General features: G+C 35.5%; 1 protein-coding gene across 2 annotated transcripts in view; it reads right to left on the bottom strand.

Moving 5' to 3' along the window:
• ZBBX (zinc finger B-box domain containing) overlaps positions 1 to 27,815 on the bottom strand; it is a 99,376-nt gene that overhangs the window by 14,585 nt on the left and 56,976 nt on the right. Inside the window, exons 9-18 of one of the 2 annotated variants that reach the window (XM_032484906.1) lie at positions 27,726 to 27,785; positions 26,404 to 26,578; positions 18,403 to 18,523; positions 14,813 to 14,922; positions 14,360 to 14,460; positions 13,143 to 13,222; positions 11,379 to 11,518; positions 6,162 to 6,469; positions 2,597 to 2,750; positions 1,720 to 1,836 (exon numbers count right to left, since the gene is read on the bottom strand). In XM_032484906.1, the coding sequence (XP_032340797.1) occupies positions 1,720 to 1,836; positions 2,597 to 2,750; positions 6,162 to 6,469; positions 11,379 to 11,518; positions 13,143 to 13,222; positions 14,360 to 14,460; positions 14,813 to 14,922; positions 18,403 to 18,523; positions 26,404 to 26,578; positions 27,726 to 27,785 (1,366 nt within the window). The remainder of the gene's footprint in view (positions 1 to 1,719; positions 1,837 to 2,596; positions 2,751 to 6,161; positions 6,470 to 11,378; positions 11,519 to 13,142; positions 13,223 to 14,359; positions 14,461 to 14,812; positions 14,923 to 18,402; positions 18,524 to 26,403; positions 26,579 to 27,725; positions 27,786 to 27,815) is intronic. The other variant, XM_006183821.3, reaches the window with a different exon arrangement.

The following is a 27,815-nucleotide window of genomic DNA, read 5'->3' as shown; positions in this document are numbered from 1 at the left end:
CACGTGCAACTCCCTGTGTTACAACTGATCATGTGTACTATTATTGTCTATCAGGTTCCAGAAGTTTGTTACTCACAGTCCTTTCATAAGACTTTTATTACATATGGTGTAATTTATGTATCTACATGTCTATACAGCAGTTTTCTCAAAGGATGATTTTTAAACTATCTACACGAGCATAACGTGGAATTGTTGATAAAATAAATGCAAATTCCTGGACCTTATCTCAGCCTTAATGGATCAGAATCTCTAAGAGTGAGGCTGAGAAATCCACATTGCAGCAGGCTTCCCAGTTGATTATATTCACACAGACATTCCAGAAGCCTCTGAACTAAACTCAAGTTCCCGGGCTTCAGGGAAGATGGCTTATTTTATTATCACCAGTCCCTGGCCTCTAGTAGGTGCTCCTATAATATTTTTTATAGTTTTTTATAGTAAATTATTGACTTTAACTGATCACTCCAAATCAATACTTATAGGTGTTTGACTACTTACCTATAAAGATTTGTTTTAGTAACAAATTTCTCATAGCGTGCATGTGAATTTTTTGTCAATACACAGTGACTTAAAACAGTTCCTTTGACTGCCTCAGAAGAAAGCAACCAGAATTTTTAAAGCTGCCCTAGACTTTGATGTGAGAATAAGTATCTAATTACAGAGCCAAAAAACATTTACCATAAATGAATGGATTTTCTACTGAAAAAAAAAAACCAAAGTTTTACATCTGACAGATTCTCAACATAAATGCATATAGAGAGAATCTAATAGAAGCTAGCCAAGTAGTTTTAATCACAGGATTTAGGGCAAGAGAGACATGTAAATCTTACATATTTGGACAAATCATCTGTAATTAAATTTCTGGCTTGAAGATGGCTTTCAGACAAAGGCAAATAGTCCCCTTTGTCAAGTGTTTCTCCTAAACAGTGAGTTCCTGAAGATCAGAGGACATGACATACGGCCCAGGGCCCAGCATGGGGTCAACGTACTGAACACATTTGTGTTGAATTGCCTTAATTCATCAGTCACCTACTGCAACTTCGTATGGGATTCAGCACAAAGCAAGCCTACTTTAGCAGGTATTTTAGGATAACAATAATGATCTGACAATACTACTGATGTTAATGATGTCACAGTTTTCTGCACACACTCACTAGGATAATATTGCAATGAACATTCAACACGTCAAACAAGCTATCCTATAGAAAATCTTGCAATTATTCTGGTTAAAGAATAGAGTTAATGAACTGAAATCAAGATCCCAGGGTCAACACACTAAGCGTTAGGTTTAGAGCAGGTGTGTCTTAACCATAGCAGCGAGTAGCAATCATATGGTTGTATTCTAGCAGAATACAAATCGGGTAGAGGAGTGTGCCAAGCCTGGTGTAAACACACTGTTTCCTGAAGGTGTAGTGAAACTGAGTATGATTTTATAAGGATTGTTTAAAATATATGCCATATCCTGAGCTACATTTTAAAAATATTGTTCCCTAACACATTGTTAGAGAAAATAACTCAGACTGTAATTCATGTTTTTGAGAAGAATAATGACTACTCTTGTTTTTTGCTTTTGGAAGAAAAGTCCTGGACAGTTTAAATGAGTAAGTTTAAATTATGTAACAGCAAAAAATAATTGTCAGTTGCCTAGTAAACTGCTGAGAGACAAACTAATAGACAAGGTGAGCCCACAATATGCCACTGCAGCCTAACAGCCAATCTTACCCATCCTCTGCTGTGCTCCACTTGGCGCCAGGTTCCAGGCACTCCTCGGAACACCCAAGGCAACTTCATTGTCAGCATATGCACTTATGCTATAGTCTGGGATCCATTCTCTGTCTCCTGAAATGGAAAAAATAGCAAAATAATATAAAGTTTAAAAAGAGAAGAAATCCATGTTGTTGCTTTATTATATATATTGTCTTACTGGATAATATTTAGTTAAATAAAAAACATTTATAACAGTGAGGTATATATTAGGAAAGTGAGAATCTCATACAAAAATCTCGTAATTATGCAAAATCTCATAATTTAAAAAAAGGGAAAAAATTCTAAATTGCAAAGATACTGCACACACACAGAAGCTTCAATAGAAACAAACATTTTTAAAAGTATATAGCAATATAACAAAATATAATGGTTTGAATGTGGATAAATACATTTGAATACATAGGAAATCTAAGAATATAGGGGCTGCCAAGACCTGGCTTTAAAAGGAAATTATGGCTAGTCTCAGAAATCTCACAGTTCCTAAGATTTAAGATTCTCTTTCAAGATGGCTTTTAAGGATTAGCATATAAATATGTTGATTAAGTGATTTTAAGCTTAAATTTTTATTAATTTATTAAGGACCACACTTCTAAAATCTAGGAATAATCTCTCTCAGTCTCATTATAGCTATGTTTTCTGATAGTAGCCTTAAATATAAACATATGGCAACTCACACAGGGTTAATAAATTTGACTAGAAAAGAAGAGAAAGATTCTATTTGTTGAACGGAATTGCCCAGTATTTCCTAAGATATTGACAGACTGTTTAAAAAAAGGTGTCAGAAAATTGTTAGCTTGGTCTACAGGCCATCCGATTTCATGTCTGAATTTACCTGCAATAGAAATCCTAGTACTGGAGTAGCTGCATTCTAAGCTTTGAGAAGGAGGTAAATTGAGTCTTTCATTTTTATCAAAAACAAAGAATTTTTCAAGTCCTTGATATTGTTCAGTTATAGGCTTATTTCTGAGGGCTATTTCTTGTAACAACTAGAAAACAAAATATTCAACAAAATTAAATTTATTTTATCTCATCAACACAAAGCGGCACATTCATTCACTGAGCACCTACTATGTTCTTGGCATGGATTCAGCCTACATCAAGTTTAGACTCCAGTTGTGGAGACATAAACAATAACACAACATTTATATAGAGTAAGTTCCAAAAAATATGTAAACCACAATTATAGTAGTTATCTGAAATTTGCCATCAAATCTAAGGAGGACAAATTCTGGAAGCAAATGAGTTTTCTTTCTCCTTTCTTATTTTCTTCCCTCAATGTCTTTGCACATAAATTACTCTGGAAAATGGAGTGTCTCTCATATGCTGTGTTTCTGAACTAGTGTTTTTGTCTATCCATGAAATCAATTCAGAGATGGAAAATCAATACGATGGAAACAAATCTGATCTGATTGTGGTCATAGAGAAAACTCATGTTAACAAACTACTCTTTGTAAAGAAAATAAACAAGTAGGAAACTGAGTTAAGAGTGAGCCAAGTGAAGCTTATATATAGCTAGAAACTAGCAGATCTAAATTTTGAATACAGATATGGCTGATTTGAAGTCTCAGCTTATTCCACCGCCCTATGAATTCACATTTTGATCTGTTTTCATCTTAGGGAAGAATATAAATGGGATTAAAAATACATGAGTTTAGTCGGAAATAGATTGGAGATTTAGTAGTGAGAACTCTAATGGGCTTCAAATATAATCAGGGTGGCTCTCAGGATTTAGCTGCTCCCTAATGGATCTAATTAATGCCCAGATGAAGCCTGTTTTAAGAGGGAAATCAACTCAAAGAAAATTATTATAATTCTGTTCAAATTTATAAATCACGTAAATGGTAAGTATTACAAAACCAAGCAAGTGCCCAAGAAAGCACTTCCTTCAAAGACAAGTCCAAGTCCACTCTACTCATGACACCGTCACTGGCTCTCTCAGACACTGACCGTCAATTCACAGGACACCTTCAGCTTCAGTGGGGATCATATTTGGATCAGACAATTGAAAAAATGGAAGGGTGTTTTAAAGCGTAGGTTGACAGAGAAGAACAATGAGAGTGAATTTATTTGTTTCTTCCCTAAACTCACAAAGTTAAACTTGGTAGTTTCAGAACCAAATCCAAGAGCCCCTGACTAGTTCATGTGCTTCCCAGCACCTAACCCTACCTCACTGCTGCTGCTCTACAACGTAGCGCTCAGTTCAATCGGGGGCTCCAGCTTTAGGAAGGACTCAGTTTCTGGAAACTGAAGTAGAAAATGAACCTACACTCCATTTGGAAGTCAGGTAATACCACTGCTAAAAAGTGCCTCTACTGCCTGTCCACTCTTGAATTTTCTACTGGAGAACAATAGATTTCTAAGTAGTTTTTGCTCAGAGAATGGCCTCTACTAGGGCAGGAGAACAGTAGAAGTTCATGTCTGGTAATTAGAGATGAAAAGAAAGTAGATTTTCACACTAAGTGTAAAGCACTGTGTTCTATGACATAATCATTTACCTTTTTTTTTAAACAATAGTATAAGGGATCAAAATGATTAGTAGTTTCTTTTAACATTTCCATTTTAATTATGAAATACTTTAAATATGTAGACATGTGCAATGCATAATGTAATTACCACACAATATCAGTAATTTTAAAGAACTGCTTCAGATATCTATATGAGGAAAATATATATTAGACCTTATAAATAGAACTAGTTGTAGTATTGCATTGAAGTTGACATACACTACTCCAATGCAGGTTTTTGACAATTATTTTATCTGAGTGTATCCATAAAAACTTTAAATTATCTTAAACGTTTCCAAAGTTGCTGTCAGACATATACTCTATGTATTCTTTTATATTACATTTTAACATCACATTTGGGGGATGTACCCGTGTTAATAAAAGTAGTTCTATTTCATTAATTTTAATTGCTACATTGCTTTCCATTATATGAATTACCACAGATTATTTATCTATGAGTTTTTGCCAAATATCTGTTACTAGGTTACAGAAAACCCAATCATGGCAGAGGTCAGGCAGGCTGACACCTGGTATAAAAGGACTGGGTCCACATGCTCAGGTGTCCTCTCCTATAACACAGCACAAAGCATGTTCAGGTGTCACCCAGCCCTCTGCATGATGTCCTGTGGAAACTGGGAAGTCAGAGTTCTTGTTTGTTTGTTTGTTCTGTTTTCAGAAATTCACTCTATGATCCATTGTTTTCTTCATTAGGGGAAGGGGGATGCTCAGCTGCAGTGGGGCATTATTTTGGGGAATCAATTATTTGCTAAATTGTGGGAATGTCTTTCTACAAAAGATTGGGATTTACTTTTGCCAGATACATCAGGGCACCAGTAGATAGGGATTAACATTTGTCTTAATTTTATTGGCTTGGAGAGTCCAAGCAAGAAATGTATATCACTCTAAACTGATGCTAGATGGAAGCTAGTGATTTCCATTTTTCAGAGAAGGTGTTTGTTGGCTTGGGCTAGATCCCCTGCAGAAATCAGTTTCCTTTCATGTTGTTGCACCTGTGAGGATGTCTCCTTGTTCCTTCAGTGACTGAGCAGACTTTTAGGGACCTAAGGTTTTGCAGAGGTCTCAATTCCAATTTCCCACTTTGAAAAGGAACAAGACCTGTCACAAAGTGGGTATAGAAATCTAATCCCCTAAGCAGAAGTAGCAGCAGCTCAATGTTCATTCTCCTACTTTTTTCATCCCACCTGCAGTTTAGGCGCCGTGGAGATTCTTTGCAAATGAATTTAAAGTCTTGTTAAAATGTTTGACTTGCCCAGTTTCCAAAGAATTTAACATTTTATTTGTCCAATTTCTAAAATAACTTATTATTAAGAATCACAATTACTTAATATTTTTATTACATAGAACAGAGATTCAAATAGTTTTTGAATTTGGCAATAATACAATAATGAGCTACTTTATCTTTTTTTCTCTAAGAAGAAATAAAAACTATACCCTCATTTCGTTACTAGCCAAATTCCTGAAGAATTACCTTTTAAACCTTATACTAAACCACAAAAACTGGTTTTATCCACAGAATTGCATTTGTTTCATTTTAACCAGTAACTATAGAGTACAAAGCTAGAAAGGATTTATTATACTAAATTATTTATAATAATGAATTTTATTTAGAAAAGTAATAGCACTCTTACTATGTGCATGAAGTGGGCCTTAAAGGATTTGTCATAGAAAACCATTTGTTATAATGGCATTTGCCATATTAGAATTTGCTCTGTAAATCATTAACATTCTTTCCCATTGAGTCACTCTAACTATAAGGTCCCACATTTTAACTTCAGTAGGAAGTAACATTTAAGAATATGTTGTGTCAATATGAAATTTTCTTACGATGTTTATTATAAAAATGTTAATACAATAAACGTAATAGATATTTACCAGTGGTGACTCTGTAGTTTCAGAATGTTCATAGTTTGGCCTCTCTTGCAGGTTGCTAAATTCCAAGGATTCCTTGTCCTCTTGAGATAATTTCTCCTTAATGGAGGGTTTTTCTAAATCTGTTCTTGGCAAAGGATCCTTGCTCTCACGTGATATACAGGAATTATCATACTTTTGATAACTTTCTATATCTGTGCTTTTCTCTTTGAAATTTCTCTCCATAAATCTGTTTTCCTCTAATTTTTCAACAGCAAGAGAGTAAGCATCAGGATCCACAATGTCATCAGAATCTGTACCTGAAGTTCCTGCTGTTTAAAACACGCATTTACAACAGTTAAATAAAGTTAAACAAATAGATTGATTAAACTGTTCACAAACCAGAAGTTCTGCAGTATAAACCTTTATCAATAAACACTATTTTTAAATCAATGTTTCTTTACTGAGTTCTCAGGGTTAAAATACTTCTCTGCTTATGTTCATAAATGGTAATCCTAATTTACTTATACATTCAAACTTAAATGATTTAGACTAATGGAAGAAGGCAAGATTTTGTTTTGTAATGCAAACTTGAAATTGATGCAAATTTTCATTCCAGCCTGTGGTTCACTTCCCACTTTCCTACCCCCTCTCCCACTCAAGTTTTGTATCAGCAACTTGTGAGAAATAATGCATAGGGAATCTTATTTCCACATTTTTCCTCTTTTCTCAGCATGACTAGTGATGAGGAGAGGGCAGAGGGAAATCTGCCAGATGAAAAAACACCAGCGGTCAGGCGCACAGAAAATGTTTAAGCTGGGACACCTGCCTCTGGAAAACTACAAAAAGAGCAAGATTATATTAGTCACTCATCGCATTATGTCTGTTTTAAATATATCACTTGGTTTAGATCATTGGTTTTCAACCTGGCTGCACAATGGAATCACCTGAAGGTACTCTTTACAATTGTCAGTGTATGGGCCCAACCCCAAACCAATTAAACCAGACACTGAGAGTGGGACTAAGCACTGGTTTTTATGTGTTTTTTGTTATTTTCCCCCTTCTGTCAAGTTCTCCAAGTGATTAATAATGTGTAACTATAGAGTTGTGAAGCATTGGTCTAGATTTTCTTAAGAATGAAAACTCTTTAAACATTTTTGCACCACATTGCTTTCATGCATGTATATTATATATATACACATACACACATATATACACGTACACTCACACACATATTTATACAGACTGAATACAGCTTTACCTGATTATGCCTTATTCTCTATTCTCTTTCCAATGTATACATCTTATCTCAACAGACCGTAAAATCACAGAGGCTATAACTGAAATAGTCTCCAGTGACAGAAGCTCTGCCTCATAGCTCAGAGGACTGACCTGCTGCAGTCAGATGTTTATATAACTCAGCCATTACACACAGTGCTTAGAACTTCCAATATCACCTCTTAAACTGTACAAGTACTATGAGAAATGCAGTAAACTGTACATCAGAGAAATACTTTTATAGAAAAACTTTATAAAAGCTATTCAATTTAATGAAAGTTTTATGATAATGCTGTACTTTCCTCCTAAATTGAATAGAAATGATCTGAATCTGACTTTTTTGTAGAAAGAGATGCTATTTCCTATATGTAAGTGTCTACAACTAACCTTTACAATATTTTTGCAAGATGGTAAATTTCCATTATTAGAATTTATTGCTGCTGAAAAGGTGACAACACAGCCTTTTAGTAAGGTTTAAAATGTGATGCAGAGAGTACAGATATAATTTAATTTAGTCTATTCATTGGAAGCCCTGTTAAGTAATAAAAAATTAGATGTCTTGGTTCAACATTAAAAAGTCAATTATTCTAATCTGTCACAGCAACAGGCTAAATAAGAAGAATCACAGGATCATATCAATAGATGCAGAAAAATCATTCAATAAAATCCAACACACATTCATCTTAAAAACTCTTAGTAGACCAGAAGTAAAGTGGAACTTCCTCAACTTGACAGCGTACCTACAGAAAATTACAGTTAATATTCACACTTAATGGTAAGAAACTTTATCTCTAAGATCAGGAACAAGACAAAGATGTCAACCCTTACCACTCTTTTTCAGCATCTGGAAGTCCTAGCTGATGAAATAAGACAAGAAAAAGGAAATAAAAGGTATACAGATTGGCAAAGAAGAAATAAAGCAGATTTTACAAATTACAAATTACATGATGGAATTGATAAGTGGTTATTGAAAGGTTGCAGGATACAATCTCAACATACAAAAGTCAACTGCTTTCCTATACACCAACAAGAGTAAGTGGAATTTAAAATTAATAACAATATCATTTACATTAACCACAAAAAATGAACTACTTAGGTATAAATCTAACAAAATATTTATAAGATCTATATGAGGAAAACTATAAAATCTCTGATAAAAGAAATCAAAGAACTAAGAGATAGTTCACATTCACAGATAAGAAGACTCAATATTGTCAAGATGTCAGTTCTTCCCAATTTGGTCTACTGATTCAATGCAATCCCAGGCAAAATCCCAGCAAATTATTTTGTACATATTGACAAACTGACTTTAAAGTTTATATAGAGAAGCAACACAATATTGAAGGAAAAGGACAAAGTCAGAGAACCGACACTATACAACTTTGAGAATCACCATACACCTATTGTAATCAAGACAATGTGGTATTAGCAAAAGTATAAAAATAGATCAGTGGAACAGAATGAAGAATCCATAATAGACCCACATAAATATATTCAACTGATTTTTGACAAAAGAGTAAAGTTGGTACAATGGAGAAAAGACAGTCTTCAACAAATGGTGTTCGAACAAGTGGAATTCACACATCCCAAAATAAATCTGGACACAGACCTTACACTCCTTGCAAAAATTAACTCAAAACGAATGAAAAACTTACATGTAAAATGCAAAACTATGAAACTCCTAGAACATAGGAGAAACTCCAAATGATCTTGATTATGGTAATGACATTTTAAGACACAACACAAAAGGCAGGATCCATGAAAGAAATAACTGATAAGCTGGACTTCATTAAAATTAAAATATTCTGTTCTGTGAAAGATACTGCTAAGAGAATGAGAAGATGAGCCACATACTTGGAGAAAATATTTGCAAAATACATACATAAAGTACTGTTATCCAAAATATATAAAAGAATTCTAAAATTTCAACAGTAAGAAAATGGACAACTCAATTAAAAAATGGGCCAAAGACTTTAACAGACACCTCATAAAAGAAAATATATATATGGAAAATAAGGATATGAAAAGGAACTCAGCATCATATTTCATTAGAGAATTTCAAATTAAAACAATGGGATACCGCTATACAATTATTATAATGGCAAAAATCCAAAACACTGACAATACCAAATGCTGGCAAAGATCTGAAGAACAGGAACACTCATTCATTGCTGGTGGGAATGAAAAATGGCAGAGTCAATTTGGAAGAAAGTTTGCTGGTTTCTTACAAAATTAAACGTACTCTTACCACATGATCCAACAATTGTGCTCCTTGATATTTACCCAAATCATTTAAAAACGTATGACCAAACAAAATCTCACACATGGATTTTTATAGCAGCTTTATTCATGATTGCCAATACTTGAAAGCAACCAAGATGTCCTTCAATAAGTAAATGTATAAATAAATTGTGATACATCCAGACAATGGAACATTATTCAGCACCAAAAGGAAGTGAGTTATCAAGCCATTAAAATATAAGGAGGTACCTTTAAGTGGATATTACTGAGTAAAATAAGCAAATCAGAAAATACTACACATTGTATGATTTCAGCTATATTACCTTCTGGAAAAGGCAAAACTGGAGACAGTAAAAAGGTCAGTGGTTTCTGGGGGTTAGGAGGGAGGGTTGTGTGAAAAGGCAGAGCACAAAGGATTTTTAGGGCAGTAACACTATTGTATTATACTATAATGGTAGATAAAAGTCATTACACATTTGTCCAAACCTATAGAATGTACATCACCAAGAATGAAACCTAATGTAAACTATGGACTCTGAGTGACAATGATGTGTCAAGATATATTCACTGATTGCAACAAATGTAATGTTCTGATTTGGGATGCTAACAGTGGGAGAAACTGTTAGTTTGTAGAGGCTGAGGGCATATGGGAACTCTGGTACTTCCTGCTCAATTTTGAAACTGCTCTAAAAAACAAGATCTATTTAAATAAATTATCTTCAAAGTAACACTTAATGGGCATTTGTGTTCAGTATTTTCCCAAAGGCAACTGAACATCATGCTCCAGGTATGTCAAAAAATATCTTCTGGACTAGATCTGGAACCCTAAAAATCCTAAATTCCCATGTGGGTATAGTTCATGCTTGTATGATTTAGAGGCTTAGTAGGTGAAGATGTTCAAACCAGCAGGATTAGCACAGATCACTGTTCTCTACCAACTGCTACCCATTCAAAAGGTAATCATCAGTTTTACAGCTAGTGACTTTAAATAAGGATCTCTAGTATCCCTCAAATTCTTCACATAAGATATATTTATTGGCTTTTCTGAAAATCCTAAGTAGATAAAATATATTTTAAAAGCAGTGAAAATAATCTAGTTGCTCTATTTCAGTTTAGGGAAATGAGGTCTAAGGAAGGAAGTGACATGTTCAAGGTCACACAGTGATTAAGGCAAAAATGGAAACAAAATCTGACTCCGAGGCCAGGAAACTTGCTATGACTGTCTTTAAACGATGATCTCACCATCTGGAAACTGAAACCAGACATTAGCACACAATATTCTAATCTACAGATCCCAAGGGAACTGCCAGTGATAGCAAGGTAGATGATTTGTTTTTGGTTTGGTTTTATCACTCATGTGAAACTTTACATCAAATTTAAATATTTTAGGAAAAGATTTAATGCAAGGAAGGGCAAAAGGGTGCCAATCAGAATCTTATCACTAAAAGCCCAGTAATCTTTTAAAAGCTGGCTCAGTCCCTAACTTTTAGAATCTTATATTATCTGCTTTTGCCTCTGAATACAAATACTCTTACCCATTGATTAAAAATAGCATTTGATAGAAAATTATGTACTTTCAACCAATTTTCTTCTGAGTACTAAATTTTCTGGGATTAAAATGAACCCAAAATAGGTAGAGATTTTATATACTGTAATACCTATTGGTTTTATTAAGTTACTAACATTCATTGTCAATAATATTAAGCAACAAAAAAAGATTACCTTTTGAATTATCTTTACAATAAGAAGAGTTGTTGCTCAGATGAAGATATAAGAGGTCTCTTTTTCCCTTGGTGAAAACATGATGTTGATGGATGTCATTTTCATACAGGAAAGTATTCTGATAATCATGAAATGTGCAACTATCATGTTTAGGTACAAGCAAAAGAATAGAATTGAAAGAAATTATATATTTTAAAAATCCAGCTTATTAAAATAAATATAGCAAAACCTTAAGAAAATAGGTTATTCATTTGTTCTAATGTTTAATGTTGTTTTAATGTACCGTGGACATACTCTAAACTACAAGTAACTAAATAGTATTATGAATTTAAAAGAAATAGGCACCAGGGACAAACCGCAAATTTTCAATCTGATCTTTCTTTTTTTAAATATTTTGAAATAAGTTTGGTTTCTTATGTTCTTTCTTCTAAAAGTGGAGAGTTACCTTCCAATCTTATCAAGCTGATGAAATCAAGGTTTTATTGCTTAAATAAAATTTTTATTTGTTCATCAAGAACTAGATAAGTTCAAAAGCCATATGTGGTATTTATGTTTCAATTTTAATGAAGATCACTATATGAAAGCATAGTTACAACTGAATAACATTTTCTGGGACCTGAATAATATATTTAATAATACTTGATATTTAGGTAAGCTGTACACAGTACCACCATAAAGACTCATGGATTAAGCTTAACCAGAAAGGTCCTCTGGTGTCATTTATGATCTTTTATGACTCTTCTTAAAAAAGAAGCAGCTCTATGGACACCTCCAATCCAAGATGCAAAACTACTGCCAAACCATAATCAGAAACTTTCTCTGCCTTGTTGAACATGGAGGTCACAGCAATGACTTGTGATAGGGTATATAAAAGGATCAAATTAGAGAGTAGAAATACCATCCATTTCCTTAGGGAAACAGTAGGGCATATAAACTTCTTATCTACTGACCAGAAGGTTGTCTCCTGCCAAAAGCACATTTGGGTCTATGTGTCCAAACGTGGGGCTTTTCAGGTCCGAGGGCATCACTTATGCCCACTGCTGTTCCAAAATGTTGACAGGGGCCTAAGTTGATCTGAACATATAAACAAAGAATCGGTGTAGGGGCTACTTAAGAGGACTTCATTCTGCTCTTTACCCAGCTTAATACTTGGCAGTCACGACACCTGAAATCCCAGCTAAAGCTTCAACAGCAAAGAGGGCTTGGAGTAATTTTTAACATTACTAACGGATACAGCTATATATTATTATTCATTTGGAAATAACAAAATTCTAAAAAAAAAAAAAGTTACAAAGTGAACCATTATAATTCATTTATTTGATTTATCACACAGTAAAATCTACCTGGGAAGTAATCTATAGTTTGGGAGCTCTTTTTGTCTCTCAACCTAACCGTTAATATACCTATTTTTATTTAGGGCTCATAACAAACTGAAGTAAGGAAAATTCAAAAATTATCTTTGGAGAAAATGAGAAAGTTCATATGAAATATATCAGCCTTGGTCAGCCATTTCAAATAATAACAATTCCTAAATTCAGAAGCATCTATTAAATAATCCAGATACTAGGTAGAGCATAAACATACCATTATAGGTAATTTTGTAATTATTGATTATTGATCCATATTAGCAATATTGTACCCAAATTTAAACACATCTTAAGTAAAATATAGTCTAACATTAAAGTCACTTGTTTTTTATGTCATGAATTTCTCATGAGATAGTTGATTTTTTGTGAGTTTTTAATAAGCATCGAAAGATCTTACCTTTGTTGACTGTCTGCATCTGCTAACTCAACTTTATAAGGCACGGAGTTTCCTGAGTCTTCAAATTCCTCTTCATAAGTCTTATTAAATGCATGTTGTATAATATTAGTATGTTCAATACATTTATTATACACTAACCAGTTAACATGTGTGTACTAGATATTTTCTTCTTACAAGGAATGTCATGAGCTCTCTGACTATGTGCCACAGAACATTCGACATCTGGTGGTGTCAGTTCACTTTATCACTACTATCACACCCAGAACCAAAACTTGCAGCTTATGTTTTATCATGCAACGAATAAGTGCCAAGTAGATTAGTGACTAAGGTGTTTTTAATTCTTTGGCCGGCATGCCATAAACTTACTCCTTGCATCCACAATTTAATGAAGAGCACACATAAATATATACACATACATATATATATGCATTGTGTATGTGTTTATTTGTTCAATCTTAAATTTATACAGAGGAGAAACAAAAATGTTGCTAAGCATACACACACACATATACACATACACACAGAGCAGAAGCTATTAATCAAAAGAAGAAAGTAGTACATAAAAAGGTACTTCCTCCATTCTAGTCTTTCTCTGTGATAACCACAGGAAGCACAATGTGGAGGTGGAGCATCCAGCTACTAGAGGACCAGAAAGTCAGAAATGGACTGAGTTTGACACAACTTAACTCTTCAGCCTGAAGCTCTAGCCCTGACTGGCTCTAGCTCCAGCTGATTCTACTTGGTGTCTGCTGGAGGTTTATATTCAAGTTATTACTGTACTAAATCCCTTACATCTTAATACTGTTTTTCCTTTAAATAGAAAATAATGTGAAATGACACTCAACAAACTCAATGTATACAAATTATATTAAAAAGATACCATATAATGAGACTAATCTTTGTTAAAATGCCTGACAACATACAGAACTAAATGAAACAAATGCTAAACCACATTTCTACAAGTTAAAAGAGTGAAATGTCTTCTCATCTCCCATATTATGACACAATATCAATTCAGCTCACAAATTTACTGTCTACATTAAAATTATAGTCTGCTTTATTCCTTTCGGCATGTTTAAATTCAAACACTTGTAAATTTAAACTATTAAATTATGTGGTATTATGAAAGAAATCTTGTTGAAAATAATATGTACTTGTAACTGCATATTATGAATTTCCTGTTTGTTAAGTAATATGAGTGGTCATTACGCACTTACATCATCCAGTTCGACTATTTTTAGAGATGGTTCAGGTCTCTCTATGTTTAATTCTTCTACTGGCAGAAAAAGAGCTGGGGGTTGTATTTTGAGCTCCTCAACTAGAAAATAAGATTAAAAGTCATCTCATCAAAGAATATTCTTTACCTGATAATTCATCTTCTAATAACACAGGCAACCATAGAAGAAGAATATTCTCCAAAGGTATAAATACTGTCAATTTTAATTTTCCCAGCTCAGGTAAACTACACATTTACTTAACGTTCTATTTTTAAATGAAACTATTTAAACTGAGGCTAAGTAAACCTAGAGGGTGGGGAGAAGAGTGTGCATGATTCTGATCTGGAGATGAAGTGTGCACAGTGCAGTTGAGAATGATAGTCAAGAAAACCAAGAGCAGCTACTGATTGATGCTCAGTGAATTTGAAAATATCTAATCAAGGCTGAACTAACCATCACTATCTTCATCATTTTCATTCTGAGAACACTGTGCCTCACTCGTGGTTTTATCCTGAGGTTTGAATGTATCCGGTAGCATGTTTTGAAGTTGCTCCTGTGGAGTTCTACAAAACAAGAAAGAAGCAATTAAAAGCCTACAGTGCATTACCTAAAACTTCCCCAGACAAGATCTTGATTTATTTCACAGAAGAGTGTGTCTACAAAATTAACGATGAAACCGTAGCTGTGCCTCTAATTCACAGAAGAAAAGTACAATTGTATAACAGCATCTTAACCTACTAAAAGCATTTTGTAAGTCAAATTGATATCACACAAGATTTTTAACTTCACTCATATCCTACTGTTTCAAAGTTTAGGATAAAAATCAAAGTTATGACAGAATTTAATGCTCTTGCAAAATATACATGGAGTCCGTGAAACATATCTCACTGTTTAAAAAGCTAATTTACAAATGTTTGCTGTATCTCACCGTCTTGGCATTATGCTGAAGAATTCTAAGAGAATTGAAGACATTTTTCTAAACCTCCACTAAGCCAGTAGGGCAACAAAATAGTCTCCCATGAAATGAACGTGAGGTATTCTGGCTGTGGCATCTATGACCCAACTAACAATGAGGTCTGATGTGGACCATCTCACATACAAGGCAATGAAGTACAGGAATTCTTAGAGGTCATGTGCGTTTGGTTCCAGAGGACATCTCAAATTATGGGGAAGAGGGTCACTTTTGAACTAAGAATGTAAGTAGCTGCACAGCCCTTCAAGATTATGCCTGCTCATGAAGTCCCCACATAAGTCAGGGCCTTCTTAACAATATTAGCAGTAACATCAATATAAAACTTAAAATGTACCAGGCTCTGTTCTAACCGATTTGGGTACTGAATCTTAATAGGAATATTAAACAGGCACTAATATTATCTTAAATTGGTGAGAAAAACTGAAGCACAAAGAGGTAAACCAATTTGTTCAAAGTTATTCAAGTAGTAAATACAGCAAAGAGAATTTGAACCCAAGCAGTTCGCCTCCCCAAGCCCATATTCTTAATCATTACCCTATATCACCTCTCTCCCAACTTGCAAAGGCCCTAAAAATTTAATAATCTTCTGGCAAACTATAACTATGTGCATTTTCCCAATATATGCAATGTATATATCAGAACACTCCAAAATATTTATATATTATTCAGCTTTGAATAGCATGTCATCTTACATCCATAATTTAATCAAGTGATGGAAAATATTAAAGAGTAAAGGCCAAAGACAAACTGGCATCGGGCCACCAGAAACCTCTTTCCAGTTTGACGTGTACTAAAAATTCAATCGGAAGGGATAAATTAGGAGCATAAGATTTCCAGATACTAACTACTATATATAAAATGATAAACAAGTTTCTTCTGTATAGCACAGGGAACTATATTCAATGTCTTGTGGTAATATATAATGAAAAAGAATATGAAAATGAATATATGTATGACTGAAACGTTACACTATACACCAGAAATCGTAAAAAAAAAAAAAAAGTAAGCATTAAATGTATCTGTCGTGAACATAGCCATATCTAAGAGCCTAGAATTTACCTTGCACATCACAGGAATTCAAAAAATATTTCTTAAATAAATTTATGATGTACACATTCAAAAAATTCAATCACAAGTACACAGAAATGTACTAATATCCAGATATTTCTTCTTCATTAAGTGAAGACTTTCCTAATTTTCGGAGGAAAGCCCTGAACCAAAGACTTGTAGAGTCTAGATACTAGAGTATTAGAGTTGAAGGGAGCCTACAGATTATTTATTCCAAACTGAATATTTTGCATGAATCAAGAGAATTTAAGTGATTTGCCTATGAACAACTAGTTAGTCAACAAACTAAATCTACATTCTCGATATTGGGACCCTGGCACCACTGCTTTGTTAAAAGATCATGCCACATAAATAAAGGATGAAATACATTTTAGAATAGGATCACCTCACCAGAGTTTCCTCTTTTAAAATTTAAACAAGTATTTATTGAGCACTGATCAATTCATCGGGGAAAACCAGATTGACCAAGTAATTCTTGCGATGACTGGTAAATTTATTCTGTGAATCGGTATTAGGCTGCTAGCATCAGAATCACCAAGGAAGATCTTTTTAAACGCACAACCTCATATTAAGATCACTATCAAAATCTATCAGCACTTATGTATTGGCAGGTAAAATACAAAAAAGTTACTATCCAAATCGGAAAAGAAATACAAAAACAACATGCAATAGAACATGTATTTATAAGCCTGTTGAGCTTTTCATAAACAACAATTACAGGCAGAAGTGAAATCTAAACTATGATTAAGGTTATCAATATAGGAAACTTTTCTGAAGCACAGGATCAGAAATCCATCACAAATTTGTGAATTGCAAATGAATTGCTCTACAGTAGCATCTGTAATTAAGAAATAAAGCATTAACTTAAAAAGTGATTACCATTAAAAAGTAGCTGTGGAAATACGACCCTGGTGAATACATTCACTAACCAGTCTTCCTTGCTAAGGAAATTTGCCAACATTCAGTATTCAGCGAGCTCAATATTCATGTGCCCACATTAAAAGCTTCTTGGATATGTCTAAGCACAAATGATGGTGGTCACTGAATAACAAAATGGTGCTTCTTTTATTGTATAAGAAACTCCGTATGAAAGGCCTTGAAAGGCAGCTACTAAAAAAGACAAATGACCTTCGGGTTACTTTATGTACCAATTCCTAAGCTAGAAAGAGGCAACTACCAGATACACACTACTAAGTTTCACACCTGTAAGACTGTTATGGGCATCATACTTTGAAAGAGATACAGACAACTTGGATAGTAGTTACATGGGAATACCCAGGATAGTGTATGAATGAACTTAAAGCTCTGCCACATAACCACCATGGGATACAACTACCCATCTATTAACGTCACTGCCAAAAGGAAAAAAAAAAAAAAAAACCCTGAAAACACCAGGTACTGGCAAAGATGGAGAGCAGCTAGAACTCTCACACGTTGCAGGAAGAAATGCAAAACTGTGCAGTCACAGTGGAAAACAGTTTGCCAGTTTCTCGTCAAGATAAACACATAAATACCACACAACCCAGCCATCCTGGTCCAAGTATTTACCCAAGGAATTAAAAACTTACATTCAAACAAAAACCTAAATGCCAATGTTTGTAACAGGCTTAGTCATAATTGCCAAAAACTAGAAACCAGCAGGACGTTATTTAACATCGCGATGATGAAATACTGCTCTACAATAAAAAGGAAAGGACTCTGATTTACTAAAGAAGATAAATGAATCTTAATACATTTTGCTAAGTTAAGGACATGAAAGGCTACACATCATGTGATTTCATTTACATGACATTCAGAAAAAAGCACATGTATAAAAATGCATTATATTCATAAACAGAATTAAAGTTCTTATTAGAACAGAGGGGATTTAATATTGCTTTAAAATTATTTAGGCAAATGTGAAGCACATATATAAAATTGCTACCAAAAATCATGTCACACAAGCAAGGAACATTCATAGCTTTTACATATCTTACTAATAATGGAAAAATTCTGAACATACCTTCTGTGTTTTTTAAGCCATAATTTTTCCATATAGGATAGGCTGTCTTCTTTAAATTCAATTGTAAGTGGTTCTGTCCAAATTTTCAGATTAGTTTGTACTTCACATTCTCCCAACGAGTCTATAAAAATAAACATAATATACATAATTAATGTAACCTAGTCTATAAATTACCACATCTCTCAAGATACAGAACTCATCATTTTTTTGAGGCAAATGTACCTTGATATTTATCTATATAATCAATAGTTCTAGGCTTAAATGATGCAAAAGTGTTAAATATTGGTGATTTATTATATGACTGTATAGACAGTTCCTTTCAATAATCCTTTGAAATGAAAAAAATCTTATGATTCACAAGGTTTTTAAAGGGACTAATCACTTTAAATGATAAATACAAATAGATTCATTATATATTCTATAAACACACACACATAAAGGTATGTACTATAGCCACTGACAATAATATTTACGCATTATGGGAAACAGAAAATAAATAACTCAGAATGGCACCTGGAGGAGACAACTATTCTCATGAATTTATATCTACATGGTAATTTACTTCCAGATGCTTAAGATGTTTCTGAAGTACTACTAAATTAAAATCACTACTTAGAGATATTTAAAACTGATGGAGACTTGTGGGAAAGAAAGCGGTATAAATCCAGAATTACTAGTCCCTCCACTCTCCTAGATATGACCCCTCTCTCCAAACTGACCATCACAGGAAAAAAGTGTTGGAGAAAATAGGGAAGTAGTAAAGAGGGGAAAAAAGTATTTTTATAGACTAAGGCTAGAGAATAATCCCGAGTTCGTACTGTGGGCTTTAATGAACAGCTTTCAGGAGCAGCCACGTGCCAGCAATAGAAATAAACCAAAAGAATGTAAGTCACCCGACGCCTGTCTCCCCTGAAGTGTAGAGCAGTGCTGAAGAAAGCAGCTGGAGGATGTTCTGGGAAACACCGCCGGAATGCATTACCTGGAAGAGCAGGTGTTCAGGCCAAGAGCAAGTCCTAGGGGAAAGGAGAGCCCTCCACTGCGAGGCCCCCTTTCCACGAGAAAATGAAATACTTCTCAGCAGGAAAGAAAGAAAAAAATGGGGACTCGCTTTCTTTCTGCCTAGGTCATTGAGAAGAGCCACTTGGTTTGAGAGATAACCCCCACACCTAAAAGGATGAGCAGGAGGGAGGAGATGAAGCGGCTGGCCTGCGGGCCACTCTTCCCCCATCACCAGTGGCACCGCTCCTGGAAATAAAGATGGCAGGTGGCTTGCATTAACTCGCCTGTGAATCTGTTAACAACTAGACTTCCCTGGCAAACTGATGAATGATATTTTCTAGAAAAAGGGTCTTTAGCTATGTAACGTATTTAGCAGGATAACCTTTGCTTCAAAGTGCTTATAGAAGACAAATCTAGAACACACAGATTTATGAGGCATGTCTCCCTGGAAAATGCCACATGATCTGTATCTCTTAGGTTTTGGTTTTTCTCCCTTGTTTAATGGCTCCCTGGCTACACGTTCTTTTGTGTGTGTGTGAGAATTTTTTAAACACCTTTATTGTAGTATGGTTCCTGTACAGTAAACTACACTTATTTCAAATGTACAATTTGATGGATTTTGATAGATGTATACACCAATGAAACCACTGAGAATTTCTGTGAGATGCCCCATCATTCAGATTGATGGGGTGGTGGGTATTTTCCTTAACAGACAGTGCAAAAGTCCTTAGGTAAAAATTTGCCTGAGGTGTCTGAGGAACAGCCAGGAAGCTGGTGTGGCTGAAACGGAACAAGCCAAGGGGAGAGTAACAGGAGATGAGATCACAGAGGTAGGAACTTCAGAAGGAGAGGTATTTTTTAAATTTTATATATTTATTTTTGATGGAGGCACTGGGGATTAAACCCAGGACCTGGTGCATGCTAAGCATGCACTCTATCATTGAGCTATTTCCCTCCCTGCCAGGAACTTCAAGTTACATTGAACCTTGTACGCCACTGTGAATACTTGCCTTTCGCACCGAAGGAAGGCAGACTTTAGAGTACACTAAAATAAAGTCAAGTTAGAAATCAATAACAGAAATAATTAGAAAACTTGAAAATTCAAAGTTACTCAATGTTATTAAGTTAAATGGCCAAGAAACACAGGAAAATGTACTCCGTGTCATTTGTAATGAGACACACAAATTAAATACACAATTTTACCTCTATCAGACCAGTAAAAATTTAAATCTGACAATTAAAGTGTTGATGATAATGGAAAGCAGCCAAACCTCTGAAACACTGCAGGTGGGAGCAAGAACAGACACAAATACTTTGGTAAGTAATTCACCTGCGTCTGTATCGTTGAAGACATGCACCACCTGTGACCCACTCTTCTGCTCCCAGGAATAGACACCTAGAAATGGGTGCACACGTGCGCCAGGAGATCTGTGCAAGAATATTAAGAGCAATGGTAGGGTTTCCTGGTAGGGTTAAGGGAACAAGTAATATTGAAGCAGTTAGAAACTCAAAATAATGGGAAGCTGTTACCAACCCTAGGCTTGAGAGGAAAAGTACGAAAAGTCATTGAAAGCGATGACTGTGGATAAAAGGTCATCTGAGTGTTGCTTTGTAATATAAGCAGAGAATGCAGTCACTGAAAAATCTCAGCACATCAAGGAGAGGGAGAGTAAATATTTATCCCTCTTTCTTCCCCAAAATGGGAATCAACCCAACAACCATCAATATTGAAACAGGTTAACAGTGGTATATTCATATAACAGAAGACTGTTCAGCAGTTTAAATGAATAAAATACAACTATGCACAACTTCAAGGGTAAATCTCAGTAAATAGTACTGAATAAATTAAACAAGTTGCAAAAGAATACATACACTAGCTTTCCACTTACATATTATTCAAATACATGCAAACTTAACTACACACTGTTGAGACATGCACATACGCAGTAAGCTGCAAGGAAATCAAAGGAATGAAAAACACAAATCCAGGCTAGTAATAATCTCTTCGAGGGAAGGGAAGAGGGAGAGAACAGGCACTTATTGTTTTGTTTTTCTCCATAAGCTATATAAATTTTACAACTGTTCTTCTGTATCTACTTAATATCTTAGGGAAAGGAAAATATTTACAAACATATACATAAAATATACACACACAAAACCAATCATATTTATGATACTCCGGGGCAAAAAAAAAATCACATATTATACCAACAAAAGTTCTCATCATAATATTTCTCCATGGCAACCACATTGTTGACTCATTTCTGTATTTAAAAACACTGTCCTCCATGGGGTTTTATGATAATACACTTTATAGCATTCCTCCTGTATCTATGTCACTCTTTGTCCTCTTTGCAGGCTTGTCTTTCCAGGTCACTAAGCGTGATTCCTCTCTAGCCTGTCGTGCTACAATCCTGCCCCTCGCTCTCTAAGGTCCAGGCACACACATCTATCTTCAGTTCATTAACACAATATGCTCTCTCCATCATGAAGCCTTTGCACAAGTTAATTTGTCTTCACTCTCCAAATCATTTTCTAGACCTCAACTCAAATCTTGGCTTTTTAGAAATCCTTCTTTTGATCATCTGTATCAGTCAGGGTCCTGACAGGAAAGACAAAACTCAAAGGGGTAATTTGAAGATGGTCAAATGAAGGGATAACTTATAATCATGTCACAGGGTTTAAGGGAACAAGTGATGCTGAAACACTCAGAGACTAAAAATAGTGGGAAGCTGTTACCAACCTTAGGCCTGAGAAGACAAAGGAAGAGAACTGGTGTAAGCAGTCATTGAAAGCAGTGGCTGTGGTTGAAAGGTCACCTGAGTGGTGCTAATACACACTCCAAATCTCAGCACATCCAGAAGGAAAGAGAGAGAGTTAATACCTCTGCCTCTTTCTTCTCACCCTTCAATGTTCTGTTAGTGTCTCCAGCTGGCCAGACCCAAACAGAAGTCAGAGAACAAGGGAGCTCAGCTGACGCAGTCTCTAGAGATCAGTTCCTAGGGGCACAGAGTAGGGCAGAAATGGAAGAGGATGGACCTGGACAGACAGTCTACTCAGTTTGCATCCAAGCCTCCATTTGTCTCTGTCTGTCTGTCTGTCCGTCTGTCTGTCTCTTTCTCTGAAAACAAACAAAACAAAAAAACAAACTCATATCTGAAGCATAAGGAAAACAAAAAGTTCTACAGCCACTCTGTATCATAGGGAGACCTCAACTTGGTGATACTCCCAACTGAAACCTAAATTGAAATGTTAGATGCCAGTAGTACACTTTATATTAGGTAACAGGAAAAAGAGAGGAGAAAAACAATTACTCAACATAAAACGTAGCTGCTGTGGGTCTCCATTTTGTAGCCGGTTTTGAAGCCTACGTTGATTTGATTACCCTAGCTTCCGTCTCCCCCACCCCCCATTCTATGCTCGCCTTACTGTCTGCCAACACCTTTGACCTAGTGCGGTGACTCAGATCTCAAAGGATTCAAGACAACAGAAGCCCTCTTTTGGATTCCCACCAAAGTTGGGTTGCCACCTTTTCTTCAATGAACATTATTACTGGACACAGAAATGTTGGTAAGTTCGCCACTGAATGGCTTGCAGATGAAGTCCCTCTTTTCTTTATTGTGTGATAACAATCCAATTGTTCTCCAGTAATCGTCCTCAAACAACATGGTCAGTACAGTGACCCTGACTGACTATTCATTCAGTGACCCTGACTGACTATTCATTCAGGGCTGATGAGCCCCAAAATGGCAGTGGGTAGTCTCAGCTTCCTGTTTAATGGAAGTTCTGCTGGAATTTCATGTAATATAGAGAACCCTGTAGGAAAAGCACCCCAAACCCGTAAGACATTTCTCAGCTCGAACTCATACTGCACCTTTAGCAGGCCATTCCACAAAACTATCAAGCCAGCTGGGTAGGGCTGCACACGGCACAACGAGTGGTTTACACAGGTATTAGCCTATTCTTATACCTCTTTCGTAATAAAATGAGTGTCTTACTCTAAGACAATGTTGTGTGCGGTACCATTCTGATAAATAAAGCTTCTGCTGGCAGACACACTACAGGCAGGGAACGCAGATCCTCTTCTGAAATACGTAGCTTTTCCCATGAAGACAAATTACTGTCCTATCCATGATGGAAGGGGTCCAATATAATAATTACGTAACAGATACTCCCTGTTCACCAACTCCACTTAGCATTATGCCACCAATCTAATGGGCAAGCATTATCTTCTGTGCACTATCAAAACAATCAAGGTCCTTTGGGGCTTCATAATGCTAGAAAGCTGGAGAGTTAATGTAGGTCTGGAGTGAGGCTGCGAAGGTATACTATTATCTCTGTCATATGATATCAAACTATTTCTGATTATAACTTACTGATAGAAATAGAAAAGAATACATTTGCTCTATCAAGGAGCAGCAAACTATAGCCCTTGGGCCAAATCTGGCCCACTAATTGTTTTTATGTGGCCTTCAAGTTAAGAGTGGTTTCTACATATTTTAATGGTTGGAAAAAATCAAAAGAAGGATAACATATTGTGACATGTGACAATGATATAAAATTCAAATTTATGTCCACAAACAAGGTTAAATGGGAAAACGGCCACACTCATTTGTTTGAATTTTATCTATGAGTGCTTTCATGATACAATGGCAAAGTTGAGCACTTTTCAATTGCCCTCAAAGCCTAAAATATTTACTGTCACTTTACAGAAAAATCACCCCCTGTGCTAGACCAATGGCTGTCTCCCTCTCCCTGCCACAGAGAATGTGTTAGTTTTCTCCAGCAAAGACCCTACATCCAGAAAGGCGACCGTGATCTGTATCGTCATCATCTGATCGTTTACTCTAACTTGAGGTCATTCTCCAAGATCACTGGCTTTTACACCAAATAGGTCAGTTAAATGGAGATATAATAATAAGCAACATTCCTGCATCTTTCAAGTTTCTGATGCTGGCACTAATTTCTAAAATCTCCAGAAATGTGGTATTGCTTCAGGGATGGTATTTTAGCGTGGATGCTGGCAAGGGAGAGAGACAGTTCTAGGGTCTTCTATTTATTTACTACCATAACGACCTTCATGCCACAGGTCAGACTACCAACATCGGGATTCTGCCTGTTACTAAGTATATCCATTCCCAATATATATTCAGGACTGAGGAAAAACCACGTAATAGTCCCACAGTTCCAATGCACTATGAGACAGAGTAAAGACAAGACTCCACCTATTTCTTCATCTCCATAAATCCCTAAGACTGACTGGCAGACTATGGTGGTACTTTGGGTCTTCAGGGATAAGTGTAGGTTCAGACCCATAATCTAATAACCCCTATGAACGTCTGGGTATTGCCTTTCCTCATTGCATGTTTATCCTGGTAAATAACCAGTTCTGCAGTTAAGGCTTAGAGGACGATTCATAGTGTACTCTTGTAGCCAAACTACAAAATCCTGCAAAAGAATCCAATCTTTATCTCTATTAAAAGGCTCCAGATCTGTGAACTGGCTTAGTGCTGGGAACTTTATTAAAACTCTGCATCCCCTGTATGGTGGCTCAGGCTGAGTCTCTGTCCATCAGGTAGAAATTTTCTACTCAGATAGGAAAAACAGGAGATTGTACAACTTCTTCATTCTTATGTACTCCAGTTAATATCACAGGTTTCTGTGAATAGAAACATCCTGATTACTTGTCTTCCCTGCCTCTTATTTTGGTAATTTTTTTTACTATGACTTTGATCACTACATGCCAACATCTGGCCTCTACCATTCCACAGTGCCATGAATTTCTGTGGAATCAGGCAGTTAATTCCATTTAAGCATCTCCAGCCACAATCATCTTTAGCCTATGGGGGAAAGCTACAACACATCATTTCTTCTGTTATTTTTAAGTACTGTGTCTTCAAAGTGAACAATCAAAAGGGCATTTCTATAGAAGACTTAGTCCTTTTCAGAGTAGAAAAGTAAAGTAATACATCAAAATATGATAGCACAAACAAAAGAGCACATAAAATAACACAGTCAATGATAATTATACTGTGATACATACTAAAAAGGGTATGCAAATAAGTCTTGAAAATACTAACAAAATTGATGTATCATGAACAAATGTAGGAAAAATATTTGAAAGAGAGAACATTATTTAGTAAAAGAATCAAATTCTAATTGGGAAGAAGGTGTGTGATATCTTGACATTTAAAATTATACTATGTTACAAAAGAGGAATAATCAGGAGAGTTCCTTCATTGGAAAAAAAATGAAATAAAAATCATAAATTAGATACTGTCAACTAAGTTATATGATTTAAATTTATTATCTAACATTTTATTTTTAACTAATGTTTTATTTTTAATGAAAAGCAACTGGAAATCTCAACAAGATCCTGAGTAATAAAATTAATAAATTGAATACTTTTGAAAGTATGATTTTCCTCAAGAGATACCGGGAACCTTAAGGCAAAGATACTGTACACTTCAGTCATCTGAATCTTCAATGTCTAAAGTACAGGTGTGAAAATCATCAAGGAAAAATAAAAAGAAATATTTCTTCAAAAAGAAAGAGAAACAAAAGACAAATAATTATCCCCCTGAGCTTCACAGCAGTCCTTGAAATGTATTTCTCAAGACGTATTAATATATTTTTACTTCCCTCTCATAGATCCTCCTGTTTTATGTGTTGTAATTATAGTTCAGTGAAGGAATAGTTGTTCTAGCAAAAATTTTCTGCTAGGAAAGGAGAAGACGAAAGCATTTCTCTCTTCACCTGACAGCCTGAATTTACATAGGAAACAAAGGCAAAATATCCCCAATGCCCAATGTAGGGTTCCATGATTATTTAACCACTAACCAATGGTCAGACAGTGACTACTCTTTTGAAGAGTTATATCAAACTGCTATCACAATGTTAATAGTTTTTGAATACTTCACTTATACTCACAGAATATAGAGAATGGAGAAAAAAATTCAGCTTTATTTTAAAGCATTATTTAAAAAAGAAAAAAGGCTGTACCTGGTTTTGCTTCATGTGAGTTCTGTTTCTCATCGTCATCCTGATGTCCGGTTCTCCGTTGATTTAAAATTTCCTGAAAGGATTGGGCAGAAGCTTCCTCATCAGAGAGCTCCTCACACAAGAGCCAATCTCTTGGATTTGTACATTCTTCTTTTTTTGTTGTTGAAGCGTCTACCTAAACCAATTACAAATGTATCTAAGTGTACTTCGCTAGATTTCCTATATCTTAAAACACAAGTAGCATTAATTATTGAGCAGTGTGAATCACACATTATTTTTTAACTTAGAATAGAATGTTTTTAAGTTCTATTTATGTGCTTTACTGATTTCTTTAAAACTCCATAGGCAGTTCTAAATGGTCTCTTCAGAAATTATTAAAACTAGAGCCTGGAGGACTGAAGACTTATCATTATGTTATTCCCTCAGTCTTTTCCCTGGAAAGCAGTGATAGCCTTGTATCTAATCCTCCTGTTTCTCTAATCTTGTGCTCCCTGAAGCCGCCCCACAGCAGAAAGAGCAGTTTCTTAAAATGTAAATCTGATCATGTCACTCCTCTGCTCAAAACCCTCCAAAGATTCTCTGTGAAACCCTCGGTTCCTTCAAGGACTTGCAAGGCCGTACACAGCCTTGTATTCCCCTGTCTTTTACTTCACTTCCTTCAATTCCCCTCTTCATCCACCTGCTCCAGCCAAACTTATAGTCTGGTAGTTCTGGGAACCTGCCAAGCACATGCTACTCGAGGACCTTGCATTAACTATACCCGCTGCCTAGAATGATACTTTGCCGTATCTTCTTCACACAGCCATTCCACTCATTTCATTAGGTCTCGGCTCAAATGTCACCTACTCAGAGAGTAGGTGATTGATTACCTTACTGGTGACCCTAAGAATACAGCCCCTGCATCCCCCACTTTCCAAACCCTTATCTGCTTTATTTTCCTCCCAACAACTTATCTCCATGTGAATTTACTCTATATGTTTATTTATTGCCTGTCTCTCCCCATTAAAATGTAATGAGATCAGGAATTTTGTGTGCCCTCAGTGCCAAGAGCAGTGCCTGGCACAAAGCAGGTGCTCGTTAAAAGTCAAGTGAATGAATGACAAACTAATTAATGCATATGAAATATTGCATGCTTCTCAGTGTAATGATGGGGGAAAGGATAAATTCAGTACAAAATATAGATACACTGTGAACACACAGAATAAAATAAAGGTAGGATGTGGCAGTTAGTTATCCGGTGAATCAGAGAAAATAGCTAAATTAGGAAACTAAACCAAAATAAGTTCCACACCAATGCTGAATTATCAAATGTGGCTACCTACACTGATCGAACTGCTAAATCTCCATTGTGTATCTTCTAAACACAAGAGTCGATGTCCAGCCTTTAATTGCAAAATAAACAGGCAGATTGT

This window comes from Camelus ferus, chromosome 1 (assembly GCF_009834535.1).
Source record: "Camelus ferus isolate YT-003-E chromosome 1, BCGSAC_Cfer_1.0, whole genome shotgun sequence".
Taxonomy (NCBI): Eukaryota; Metazoa; Chordata; class Mammalia; order Artiodactyla; family Camelidae; genus Camelus; species Camelus ferus.
This window is presented reverse-complemented; position numbering and strand designations above follow the sequence as displayed.